Here is a 13,420-nt window from a genome sequence, read left to right on the forward strand (position 1 = left end):
TCCAGTATGATCTGAATCAGGAATGTTTTAGGAATCACTGCATTGTTTGAAAGCCTTAAGGAAACAGCTCCAGTGGCGCAATCGGTCAGAGCACGGTATTAATAAGACAGAACGATGCTTAGTAACGCTGAGCTTGTGAGTTGAAGCCTCACCTGGGGCATGGTCTTTAGATAAATAAGACAAGTGGGGTGAAAGCTAGTGCTGTCCAGAGTAGATTGTGGAGGGCAGCCAACCTGCTGATTGCATCTTGGATACTAATCTTTCTATGCTAACCAAGCTGTAAATTGTATCATCAGAACTGTTTTTAGGAATCACTCAATTGTTTGAAGACATTAACTGCAGCAGCTCCAGTGGCGCAATCGGTCAGCGCGCGGTACTTATAAGACAGTACAATGCTTAGCTATGCCGAGGTTGTGAGTTCGAGCCTCCCCTGGAGCAAGATTTTGAGAAAAAAAAAACAAGTGGTTAGAAAATCACGATTGACTAGAGTTGTATGTGGAGGACAACCAACCTGCAGATGGTACCATCTATGCAAATCTTTTACACCTGAACTAAAACATCAAGGTCTGTGAGAGCTTTTAATCCAGTATGATCTGAATCAGGAATGTTTTAGAAATCACTGCATTGTTGAAGTTTTTAAGGAAACAGCTCCAGTGGCGCAATCGGTCAGCGCGTGTTACTTATAAGACAGTACAATGCTTAGCAATGCTGAAGTTGTGAGTTCGAATCTCATCTGGAGAAAGATTTTGAGATAAAGAAGACAAGTGGGTAAGAAATCACGATTGACTAGAGTTGTATGTGGAGGGCAACCAACCTGCAGATGGTACCATCTATGCCAGGAGTGACCAACCCTGTTCCTGGAGAGCCACCTTCCAGCAGATTTCAGTTGCAACCCATATCAAACACACCTGCCTGTAATTATCACGCGGTGTTCAGGTCCTAATTAATTAGTTCAGGTGTGTTTGATATGGGTAGCAACTGAAATCTGCAGGGAGGTGGCTCTCCAGGAACAGGGTTGGCCACCCCAGATCTATGCAAATCTTTGACACCTGAACTAAAACATAAAGGTCTGTGAAAGCTTTTGTTCCAGTATGATCTGAATCAGGAATGTTTTAGGAATCACTGCATTGTTTGAAAGGCCTAAGGAAACAGCTCCAGTGGCGCAATCGGTCAGCGCGTGGTATTTATATGACAGTACAATGCTTAGCAATGCTGAGGTTGTGAGTTCGAACCTCACCTGGAGCAAGATTTTGGGATTTAGAAGACAAGTGGGTAGGAAATCACGATTGACTAGAGTTGTGTGTGGAGGGCAACCAACCTGCAGATGGTACCATCTATGCAAATCTGTTACATCTGAACTAAAACGTCAAGATCTGTGAGAGCTTTTAATCCAGTATGATCTGAATCCGGAATGTTTTAGGAATCACTGCATTGTTTGAAAGCCTTAAGGAAACAGCTCCAGTGGCGCAATCGGTCAGCGCGCGGTACTTATAAGACAGTACAATGCTTAGCAATGCCGAGGTTGTGAGTTCGAGCCTCACCTGGAGCATAGTTTTAAGATAAAGAAGACAAGGGGGTTGAAAATTACCTTTGACCAGAGTAGGTTGTGGAGGGTAACCAACCTGCAGGTTCTATCATCTATGCCAGGCGTCATCAAACTTGTTCCTGCAGGGCCGGTGTCCTGCAGATTTTAGCTCCAACCCTAATCAAACACACCTGAACAAGCTAATCAAGGTTTTACAAGGTATACTTGGAACACCCAGGCAGTATGTTGAGGCAAGTTGGAGCTAAACTCTGCAGGGACACTGGCCCTCCAGGACCGAGATTGGTGACCCCTGTATTAAGCCAATGTTATCTTAACCAGGAATGTTTTTAGGAATCACTGCATTGTTTGTAAACAATAAAGTAATTGCTCCAGTGGCGCAATTGGTCAGCGCGCAGTACTTATAAAACAGTGCAATGCTCAACAATGCCGAGGTGGTGAGTTCGAGCCTCATCTAGAGCATGGTTTTGAGATAAAGAAGACAAGTGGGTAGAAAATCACGATTAACTAGTGTTGGATGTGGAGGGCAACCAACCTGCGGAAGGTACCATCAATGCGTATATTTTACACCTGAACTAAAACATCTAGGTCTGTGAAAGCTTTTATTTCTGTAAGATCTGAATCAGCAATGTTTTAGGAATCACTACATTGTTTGTAAACATTAAGGCAACAGCTACAGTGGGCCAATCGGTCAGCGTGCGGTACTTATAAGACAGGACAATGCTTAGCAAAGCTGAGGTTGTGCCAGGAGCCTCACCTGGAGGAAGATTTGGAGTTAAAGAAGACAAGTGGGTAGAAAATTACAATTGACTACAGCTTTATGTGGAGGGCAACCAACCTGCAGATGATACCATCTATGCAAATCTTTTACACCTGAACTAAAACATTAAGGTCTCTGAAAGCTTTTTATCCAGTTTGATCTCAATCAGGAATGTTTTAGGAATCACTGCATTGTTTGAAAGCAATATATGCAACAGCTCCAGTGGCGCAATCGGTCAGCGCATGGTACTTATAAGACAGTGCAATGCTTAGCAATGCCGAGGTTGTGAGTTCGAACCTCACCTGGAGCATGGTTTTAAGGTAAAGAAGACAAGTGGCTTGAAAATTATTATTGACCAGAGTGGGTTGTGGAGGGCAACCAACCTGCAGGTTGTATCGACTATGCTAATTCTTTACACCTGAACTAACACATCAAGGTCTCTGAAAGCTATTAAGCCAATGTTATCTGAAACAGGAATGTTTTTAGGAATCACTACATTGTTTGTAACTTTTAAAGCAACTGCACTAGTGGCGCAATCAGTCAGTGCGCTCTAATTATAAGACAGTGCAATGCTTGGCAATGCTGAGGTTGTGAGTTCGAGCCACTTCTGGAGCAAGCTTTTGAGATAAAGAAGACAATTGGGGAGAAAATCACGATTGACTAGAGTTGTATGTGGAGGGCAACCAACCTGCAGATGGTACCATCTATGCAAATCTGTTACATCTGAACTAAAACATCAAGGTCTGTGAAATCTTTTAATCCAGCATGATCTGAATCAGGAATGTTTTAGGAATCACTGCATTGTTTGAAAGCTTTAAATAAACAGCTCCAGTGGTGCAATTTGTCAGCCTGCGCTACTTATAAGACAGTACAATGCTTAGCAATGCTTAGGTTGTGAGTTCGAGCCACTTCTGGAGCAAGCTTTTGAGATAAAGAAGACAATTGGGGAGAAAATCACGATTGACTAGAGTTGTATGTGGAGGGCAACCAACCTGCAGATGGTACCATCTATGCAAATCTTTTACACCTGAACTAAAATGTCAAGGTCTGTGAAAGCTTTTGTTCCAGTTTGATCTGAATCAGGAATGTTTTAGGAATCACTTCATTGTTTTAAAGCTTCAAGGAAACAGCTCCAGTGGCGCAATCAGTCAGAGCGTGGTACTTATAAGACAGTACAATGTTTAGCAATGCCGAGGTTGTGAGTTCGAACCTCATCTGGAGCAAGATTTTGAGATACAGAAGACAAGTGGGTAGAAAATCACAATTGACTAGAGTTGTATGTGGAGGGCAGCCAACCTGCAGATGGTACCATCTATGCATTTCTTTTACACCTGAACTAAAACATCTAGGTCTGTGAAAGCTTTTGTTCCAGTATGATCTGAATCAGGAATGTTTTAGGAATCACTGCATTGTTTGAAAGCCTTAAGGCAACAGCTCCAATGGCGCAATCGGTCAGTGCACGGTATTAATAAGACAGGACGATGCTTAGTAACGCTGAGCTTGTGAGTTGATGCCTCACCTGGGGCATGGTCTTTAGATAAATAAGACAAGTGGGGTGAAAGCTAGTGCTGTCCAGAGTAGATTGTGGAGGGCAGCCAACCTGCTGATTGTATCTTGGATACTAATCTTTCTATGCTAACTAAGCTGTAAATTGTATCATCACAACTGTTTTTAGGAATCATTCAATTGTTTGAAAACATTAAATGCAGCAGCTCCAGTGGCGCAATCGGTCAGCGCGCGGTACTTATAAGACAGTACAATGCTTAGCTATGCCGAGGTTGTGAGTTCGAGCCTCACCTGGAGCAAGATTTTGAGAAAAAAAAGACAAGTGGTTAGAAAATCACGATTGATGCAAATCTTTTACACCTGAACTAAAACATCAAAGTCTGTGAGAGCTTTTAATCCAGTATGATCTGAATCTGGAATGTTTCAGGAATCACTGCATTGTTTGAAGTTGTTAACGAAACAGCTCCAGTGGCGCAATTGGTCAGTGCGTGTTACTTATAAGACAGTACAATGCTTAGCAACGCCGAAATTGTGAGTTCAAATCTCATCTGGAGAAAGATTTTGAGATAAAGAAGACAAGTGGGTAAGAAATCACAATTGACTAGAGTTGCATGTGGAGGACAACCAACCTGCAGATGGTACCATCTATGCAAATCTTTTACACCTGAACTAAAACATAAAGGTCTGTGAAAGCTTTTGTTCCAGTATGATCTGAATCACGAATGTTTTAGGAATCACTGCATTGTTTGAAAGCCCTAAGGAAACAGCTCCAGTGGCGCAATCGGTCAGCGCGCGGTACTTATAAGACAGTACAATGCTTAGCAATGCTGAGGTTGTGAGTTCGAACCTCACCTGGAGCAAGATTTTGGGATTTAGAAGACAAGTGGGTAGGAAATCACGATTAACTAGAGTTGTATGTGGAGGGCAACCAACCTGCGGAAAGTACCATCAATACGTATCTTTTACACCTGAACTAAAACATTTAGGTCTGTGAAAGCTTTTATTTCTGTAAGATCTGAATCAGCAATGTTTTAGGAATCACTGCATTGTTTGTAAACATTAACATGCAGATGGTACCATCTATGCAAATCTGTTACACCTGAACTAAAACGTCAAGGTCTGTGAGAGCTTTTAATCCAGTATGATCTGAATCAGGAATGTTTCAGGAATCACTAAATTGTTTGAAAGGACTACAGCAACAGCTCCAGTGGCGCAATCGGTCAGCGTGCGGTACTTATAAGACAGTACAATGCTTAGCAATGCCGAGGTTGTGAGTTCGAGCCTCACCTGGAGCAGTGTTTTAGGATAAAGAAGACAAGGGGGTTGAAAATTACCATTGATGGGAGTGGGCAGTGGAGGACAACCAACCTGCAGGTTGTATCGTCTATGCTAATCCTTAACACTTGAACTAAAACATCAAGGTCTGTGAAAGCTTTTAATCCTCTATGATCTGAATCACGAATGTTTTAGGAATCACTGCATTGTTTGAAGGGTTTAAGGCAACAACTCCAGTGGCGCAATCGGTCAGTGTGCGGTACTTACAAGTAGGCCCACACGGAAACTGCGCGCGCAGATTTCTGCAGATTTTTAGCGCATCATTAATTCTGTTTATTTACTTTAGTAAATGTGTAAATCTAAATTTATCCGTTTTTTATTCAGTAATTTAACACTTTTTATTTCATATATTTAGATTTTAGTTATGATAATCTGCTGGATACTCCCAAAATAATTACGCAGAAACCTGCAGATTTTTACCAAAATTCTCTGCAGAAATAGCAAAAAACGCCCGCAGATTCCGTCTGGCCCTGCTTTTAAGACAGCACAAAGCTTAGCAATGCAGAGGTTGTGAGTTCAAACCTCCCCTGGAGCATGGTATTTAGATAAAGAAGACAAGTGGGGTAAAAGCTAGTGCTGTCCGGAGTAGATTTTGGAGGGCAACCAACCTGCTGATTGCATCTTTTATGCTAGTCTTTTACACTAGATCTAAAATAACAATGTCTCTGAAAGCTATTATGTCAGTTATCTGTGCTTATATAACAGTACAATGCTTAGCAATGCCGAGGTTGTGAGTTCGAGCCTCACCTGGAGCATAGTTTTTAAATAAAGAAGAAAAGTGGGGTGAAAGCTAGTGCTGTCCAGAGTAGATTATGAAGGACAACCAACCTGCTGATTTTATCTTCGATACTAATCTTTCTATGCTAACCAAGCTGTAGATTGTATCATCAATACGGCTTTTAGGAATCACTGCATTGCTTGAAGAAAATCACGATTGACTAGAGTTGTATGTGGAGGGCAACCAACCTGCAGATGGTACCATCTATGCTAACCTCTTAACCTGAACTAAAACATCAAGGTCTGTGAAAGCTTTTAATAAAGTATGATCTAAATCAGGAATATTTTAGGAATCACTGCATTATTTGAAAGCACTGAAACAACAGCTCCAGTGGTGCAATTGGTCAGCACATGGTACTAACAAGACAGGACAAAGCTTAGCAATGCTGAGGTTGTGAGTTTGAGCCTCATCTGAAGCATGATTTTGAGATAAAGAAGACAAGTGGGGTGAAAGTCAGTGTTGACCAGTGGTGCGTTTCCTAAACAATGACGTAACTCGTGGCTGAACTGTCATAGTATGATGCATCGTTTGGGAAAAGAACTTTGTAGTGTTTCCTAAAACCTGTAGTTTCTCTGTCGCAGATCCATTGCTTGAACCATGTTAATTACAGTATAATGTAAAACGGCCATAGTGATGATCTAAACTGGGTGGAGCAACAACTTCTTTAGACATGCTGCTGATAATGTAACAATAAAAGTGATTTGATTAAAAGAATGAGGCATAGGGGGATAAGTGGGAATAGAACACAGCCAGGAACTATGTTTCTAACTACAGCTCCAGAGCTGTAGTTGCGAGTGGACAAGTTTGCGACACAGTTTGCGATTGTTTGTTGGATTAATGGATTTGGGAAATGGCAAATCAACAAACTACATTTGTAACGATGGAACTTGCGACTTTAGTTGGCTAACGATGGTTTTGGGAAACGCACCCCAGAGTAGATTGTGGAAGGCAACCAACCTGCTGATTGTACCTTAAACCACACTGAACTAAGCTAAACTGAACTGAATTTAAACACTAAAAACTGAACTACTCTGTTCCAATTACTATGACCATTTATGTGAAGCTGCTTTGACTCAATCTACATTGTTAAAGTGCTATACAAAAAGGTGAATTGGATTAATTTAATACACCTGAACTAAAACAACAACGTCTCACAAAGACTTTGAGCTAATTTTATCTGAATCAAGAACGTGGTTAGGATTCACTGCATTATTTGAAGACAATTTATACCTCAGTTCCAGTGGCACAATTGGTCATCGAGTGGAACTTACAGTATATGACAATACAATGCATAGCAATGCCTAGGTTGTTTATTTGAGTCTCACCTGAAGCGTAGTTTTAAGATAAAGAAGACAAATGGGGTGAAAGATAAAGTCAGGATTGTTCAGAGTTGGTTGTAGAGGGCCACCAACCTGCAGATTTCACCATTTATGCTAATGTTTTACACCTGAACTAAAACATGAAAAGTTTTTAAGCCAATGTTATCTGAATCAAGAATGTTTTTATTTGAATAAACTATATGTATCAGCTCACCTAGATCATTGTTTTATTACTAAGAAGACAAGTAGGGTAATTGATTAGTCAGGATTGTTCAGAGTTGTTTGTGGAGGGAAACCAACTGCAAATTGTAAAACATATGCTAATTTAATACAACTGAACTAAAACATAAACCTTTTTCAAAGCTTGTTGGCAAATGTTACTTGAATCAAGAATTTGGTTAGGAATCACTGCGTTATTTGACTTTACTTTGTTCATCAGTTCCAGTGGTGTAATTGGTCAGTGCTCTGTATTTACACATTTTTGTTTGAATAATGAGACACGAAAATATGAAGTTTAGCAATTACCATAGCCCAGTGGCACAATTGGTCAGCATGTGATGGATATAAGAAAGTACAATGCTTATCAATGTTGTGTTTGTGAGTTTGAGCATCACCAATTAAGTAAACAAGTAGAAAAAAGAGAATGTCCTGGGTGTCCTGAGTTGTTGCTAGAAGGGGTGTCCATGTCGCCTCTAGCACATTGCTGCCCTGGGCGATTGCCAATGCCTAAATCCGCCACTAGTAGTTATGAATCACTGCATTATTTGGATAAAAATTGTACATCAGCTCCAGTGGCACAATCGCTCAGCGTACGGTACTTATAAGACAGTACAATGCTTAGCAAGGCTGAGGTTGTGAGTTTTAACCCTGGGAGCTTGTTTTAAAGATTAAGAAAACACGTGGAAAAATTAGTAAATGAAAGATAAAGTCAGGGGTGTCCAGAATTGTTAATGAAAGTTACTATCCTGCTGACCATTCATTTTAATTAATCTGAATTTATAATTGAACAATAATTATGTTCAGTTAAACACACCTGAATCAAATATCCAAGGTTAGTAAAAACTTTTAGTCAAATGTGATCACGAATGTGGTTAGCATTCTCTGCATTAGTTGGATAAACACTGTGCGTCAGCTCCAGTGATGCAGTCTCAGGACTGCTAGGCAATCTACTGTCTTATAAGTACTGCAATGTTGGAGTTGTGAGTTTAAGCACCGTCTGGAGCATAAGATCGCAATAATTTCATGAACCTAGAGTATAAGAACTAACATTGCAGTCTAACAAAGTGAGTTCAAAATTGTGTTCATGTGGGTTTCCTTTGCAGATCGCCTGAGTGGCAGCAATTTAACCGTAAAGAAAAAGAGAAGATGGGCCTCATTGTCCGGGACGTTGGAGAGTTTTGGTACTGTAAATGACACTATAATAGGGATATATGTTTAGGGAAAAACTGTAGTGGATATAAATTTCACAATTCTGTTTAAAACACATTTTAATCTAATATTTTGATTGTATTTTTTTTTCTTAGGATGGAGTTTGAGGACTTCTGTCGTTACTTTACAGACATGGTGGTTTGCAGATTGGCAGAAAAATCCCTCCTCTGGCCACAAAGCCATTGGAGAGAAGTATGCTGCCATGGAGCCTGGACCTTTACTTCTGGGATCCCAACTTTTCCCTCATCTTCTTATTGCCTGAACATCAAGAACCAGAGGCCTCCATCTGGGCTTCAATGGTCAAAACAAAGGCCAGCTCAAAGACGAGACAAAAAAGAGCAAAGACTCAGTGAAAGACAGAGAGAGGGACGAATCCAGGGAGAAAAACTGACTAAAATAGATAATGCAGAAATAAAACCAAAGCAAATTAAGGATAGAAAAGAGTGTGTAAAAGAACTGGAAGGAGGCATGGAGATGAGATGGGACATGCAAATTGACAGAAGAACTCGATGTGGAGGATGTATCAATCATAGAGACACATTTCTACACAACCCCCAGGTGAATAATTGACAGTGGCTTGAACTAAAAGTGACACCATAATACTATGTATTATTATTGTTCGGATTATGAAAAGGTAAGTGGAAATCCTCCAAAATTTGCGTTGTGTCAGTTATTACAGAGCTTATACAGGCTGTAATGAATATTGTGCTGTTATAGAAAAAAAAACTGTAAAGGTATAGCATTACAACGTATTATGCAATTTTGTATATATTTCTCTCTCTTATATTTACACAGAGTTTGTTATCTCTCTCTACATCCTTTTTAGTTCCTTTTTGAGCTGTTTGGAGGTGGAGAAGAGGTTTTGATTTGTCTTCAACAGGAAGACAGGAGGATGAAACGGAGGGAGGGAAGCGGAGAGAACCTACCAATTGGCTTTGAAGTGTTAAGGGTGAGTTAGTAAACTGAGATGGGCCCATCCCTATCCACAAATGCATTAAAAAATATAACACTACTGAGTTAGCGCTCAAAAGGGATGAAAAGTGCATTAAACCAAAAATAATTTTTATGTTGTTTTTGTGTTATTTAGTCCCAAATTAAGCATGCACAAACAATCATGGGAGCAAAAAGTACCCTTGTACCATTTGAAATACTTAATTCCAAATGGGATCATCCAAGAGGACACCATATTAAAGAGTAATTTCCTCAAAAGTGCTCAACTTGCCAATTCAATGAACTCTATGTAAAAAAAAAAGTACATATAAAGAGCTGATGAGTTGCAGATGCCAGAGAAATATTAACACACACATTTTGTGATTTGCATTTTTTTTTAAAGGTTTTTGTTTTTCTTGGACTTGTTTTGCCTTAGTGTTTTCCTTAGTCCATTCACTCTTAATTTTTGATTTTGGCTTTTCCTTATTTAATTTTTACTAAATAAGGCCAATTGTTTACTATGCACCTTATATTTGAGGTATATATAATCAATTGTATCTAACTTTTGTATCTTTCATAGTAAGTCATTGTGAATCTCTAGACTGCCCGCTACAATGTTTCTTCTTACTTTGCTTCCCTTCAGGTGGAGGTGAACCGTGTGTGTCGAGTACAGTGTTTATGTGAACAGACTGCTAGTTCTGTATATATGGATTCACGCAGTGTCACACTACGAGTGACTCTTGGTCCTGGTCGTTATGTTATCCTCCCTACCACTTTCCAGCCTGGTGCTACTGGGCGGTTCCTTCTGCGTTTTTTCTCACACTCACATGTGCGCCTCAGGTAGAGACAAGAGAATTGGCCCTTTGCTAGCTCTGCTCTTTTGCATACAAACAAGCAAACATTTGATAAGTAAACATAATATCAAACGATTACATGTTTTTTTAATATATCAGTCAGTTTATTTTATTTATTTTCTTTTTTGTTTCCATTTACATATTTAAGGTAGCTTATTGGGATGGCCTGGTGTTTTTGTCTTTCTTACTAATCTCTCCTGTTCTTTTTTTTGGTCTAATGTCTTCAGGGAATTGAAGGAAGAGCTTCCTGCTCCTTCAATGTGGCGGTGTTGTATACCTGACTCTAGTGCCGTAACTACTGTCCATCTACTCAAAGCTTCTGGCCTTAGCCATCCCAAAAAAACAGGTCAAACCTCAACAGTTTCTAAACTTTTTTTAAGGCAATAGATTTAATAGGCTATAAATAAAAAAATGTGTTAGTAGGTCTAGCAGTCTTAGTTAAAAGTAATGCAATAGGGTATATGCACAACTAGTGTTTCTTCCCATACTTATAAAATTCCAAGGAACGGTTAATGTGACTTTTTTCAATTTCATACGGTTCCTTTTACAGCATCGATGTTGTAATGTAATTGAAATATAATCAGTTAAATAGACTTCAGCGTTCAGAGATGAAAAGCTTTTTACACGCATGCGCCCATCATGATTAACATGCTAGCTCAGAAATTCCATTGAACATACTGGGGTAAAATTAATGTTCATATTTTAAAGACACGGTGCAGAAAAATGTGATTAAATGCAGTGCTTCTTGTACATTTTAAGAACTGCTTTATATTGTATATCTATCAGGCAGTGAAGATCATTGATTTTTAAAGACAACAAAAATTAAAAGTTCTTTTGCATACTTCTGCATATACCCTATTAAAAGAGAGCAAGAGGCCATTAAAATAGAAAGCATCCCTATTGTGCAGTTTTAAATGTCCCTAATTTTGTTTTGAAGGAGTTGCCTAATTTGTTTATATCTATTCAAGGTAAATAAACATTTTTATATATATTATTACATAATTTTATATTGCATCATTACCTCTTTTCCCAGTGTCTAAAACTATTCATTCAAGGATCCAGTTTCCTTTTTTGACTGCCTCTTACTGGTCAGATGGCCCAGTCTGTTGAGATTGGTCTACCCCTTTCAGCATATCACACAAACCAAAACACCCATTGCCATATTTGACACTGAGTCGCAAGAACTTGTAATACCACAACAGTAAGAATGTTATCAGTTTTATAGCATCAGTTAAAGTATGATTGCCCTCATGCTGACTGTGATTAAACGGTACAAATGTACAATGAAGTGATGTTCATTATTCAAAAAAGCAGATATCTATCCAGCTGTTTAAACTATGCACAATCAGTCAAGTCATTACAAAACACAGATTTTTTTGACCATTGTGCTGAGATCAGGGAATGTCTGGCTATAAAACATCAACACAAAAAAATAAGTAAATTGGCAAGGTGTTATGTTTAATAATTATTAATAATAACTTATTAATTTATTAAATTTATAAGCATGCTAGATAGTTTCAAAATATGCATATTTGTAAGATTGACACACAGTGGTTGAACTTAGTATCGCACCCTAAAATCAGCAGTTTTCACCCGGCCCCTCCTCCTATGAGTTCGTGCTAACCCAGGTTGTCAGATTAATTGGGCATAAAATTGATCCTGCATTTACAATGTTGTTAGCAAATCAATTATTTTATTGCTAGTATGCAAGTTGCACTTTTTCAAATTAGATTTGTCTATATATTTCAGCTCCTGATGTATATGCAATCATTCGGTGTGAGGAAGACTCTGTTAGGACTAGAGTGTTCAAGAAAGATGAAAGCCCTGAATTCAACACTAAAGCGATTTTTTACAGCAGGAAGCTGAAGTCAAAAATCTCCATTGAGGTCAGAAGCTAAACCACACTGTATTTTGATCATGTTTTATCATTGGCATATAGTAATGTGGATGTTTTTTATGCAAAGCTGTGGAGAAGAGGATTGCTGCTGGACACATTCCTGGGAGGAGCACGTCTTCAGACGGGAGGAAGCGAACGAGGACAAAACAGAGTGATTGACTTGCAGGGTGGCCAATCACGTGGCTCTGTTTTTGTAGAGATCTCCTCCAGTCACTGCCTCACAGACCTGTGACTGACAGGTAATGACCGATGGCATCTCTTCTTCAATAGACGCAACAAGTCAAGCAACTGTGACAACAGTAATGGCTCATTGTCCTAAAGACATCATATCTACAAGACAGAAAAATGTGAAGAATGTGAATGATGTTATTAGTGATCAAGTTTTGTTCCAGTCTGGGACAAATATGAGTTTACAGACATATCCTAAAGCACAACATTATGTTATTTCTATTTTTGAATGTGGATAAAAACCATTGAAAGTAACAGTACTACAAATATCAATATTCAATCAGTACGTTGTGCTTAATTTTTTACTGGTTCTACCAACTCTGATTTACTTTAATTTGACAAGGTGCTAAAGGAGACTTTGAGGGCTCTGTTAACATCTTAATGCGTGTCTTGTTTGAGTTTTGTTTGTTTTTTTAGTCCATGTTTATTTAATATTTTAAATATATATTTCAAAGCAGCTTTACAGCTTGTTTAATCTTTAAATGAATCTGTGAAACAGCCAAAGTTTTTTTTTGTACTGATTAAAACAGCATTAAAAGTTAAAATGTTTCCGTCAATATTTGTGTGTGAGGGGTGTGTGTGACTCTTGAATACATGAGCTAAATATGTGTGAAAAACCTAGAAATGACTTACTTTAGTAATTGAATATAAAGAAATATTAATGTCTTATATTATACATTGCTTTCCAAGCAATTTGTAAAAGCATTTTTAGATTTTGTTTATTTTTTGAAAATTTTTAATTAAAAATATTTTATGCCTTCTTATTCCTTTATCTTCTTAGTCAAACAGATAGTGTAAAACTGTTTGAATGCTTTTTTAGTCTAGATTTAAATAACTTAAAA

General features: G+C 38.6%; 1 protein-coding gene and 7 non-coding genes across 18 annotated transcripts in view; all 8 read left to right on the plus strand.

The window, feature by feature from the left end:
- Positions 1-13,340, plus strand: part of si:dkey-19b23.12 — a 69,790-nt gene extending 56,450 nt beyond the window's left edge. For 10 of the 11 annotated variants that reach the window (XM_073906973.1, XM_073906972.1, XM_073906978.1 and 7 more), the window contains 7 exons: positions 8,564-8,641; positions 8,765-9,227; positions 9,496-9,618; positions 10,243-10,439; positions 10,681-10,799; positions 12,203-12,339; positions 12,418-13,340. In XM_073906973.1, coding sequence (XP_073763074.1) covers positions 8,564-8,641; positions 8,765-9,227; positions 9,496-9,618; positions 10,243-10,439; positions 10,681-10,799; positions 12,203-12,339; positions 12,418-12,582 — 1,282 coding nt within the window. In that variant the 3' untranslated portion in view covers positions 12,583-13,340. The remainder of the gene's footprint in view (positions 1-8,563; positions 8,642-8,764; positions 9,228-9,495; positions 9,619-10,242; positions 10,440-10,680; positions 10,800-12,202; positions 12,340-12,417) is intronic. The other variant, NM_001386642.1, reaches the window with a different exon arrangement.
- trnai-uau (transfer RNA isoleucine (anticodon UAU)) lies at positions 345-438 on the plus strand. Its single transcript has 2 exons — positions 345-382; positions 403-438. It is a non-coding gene; the product is annotated as a tRNA-Ile (tRNA).
- Positions 1,152-1,245, plus strand: trnai-uau (transfer RNA isoleucine (anticodon UAU)). Its single transcript has 2 exons — positions 1,152-1,189; positions 1,210-1,245. It is a non-coding gene; the product is annotated as a tRNA-Ile (tRNA).
- trnai-uau (transfer RNA isoleucine (anticodon UAU)) lies at positions 1,456-1,549 on the plus strand. The gene is made up of 2 exons: positions 1,456-1,493; positions 1,514-1,549. It is a non-coding gene; the product is annotated as a tRNA-Ile (tRNA).
- Positions 2,520-2,613, plus strand: trnai-uau (transfer RNA isoleucine (anticodon UAU)). Its single transcript has 2 exons — positions 2,520-2,557; positions 2,578-2,613. It is a non-coding gene; the product is annotated as a tRNA-Ile (tRNA).
- On the plus strand, positions 4,015-4,108 carry trnai-uau (transfer RNA isoleucine (anticodon UAU)). The gene is made up of 2 exons: positions 4,015-4,052; positions 4,073-4,108. It is a non-coding gene; the product is annotated as a tRNA-Ile (tRNA).
- On the plus strand, positions 4,576-4,669 carry trnai-uau (transfer RNA isoleucine (anticodon UAU)). Its single transcript has 2 exons — positions 4,576-4,613; positions 4,634-4,669. It is a non-coding gene; the product is annotated as a tRNA-Ile (tRNA).
- Positions 5,011-5,104, plus strand: trnai-uau (transfer RNA isoleucine (anticodon UAU)). The gene is made up of 2 exons: positions 5,011-5,048; positions 5,069-5,104. It is a non-coding gene; the product is annotated as a tRNA-Ile (tRNA).
- Positions 13,341-13,420: the final 80 nt, after the last annotated feature.

This window comes from Danio rerio, chromosome 7 (assembly GCF_049306965.1).
Source record: "Danio rerio strain Tuebingen ecotype United States chromosome 7, GRCz12tu, whole genome shotgun sequence".
NCBI lineage: Eukaryota > Metazoa > Chordata > Actinopteri > Cypriniformes > Danionidae > Danio > Danio rerio.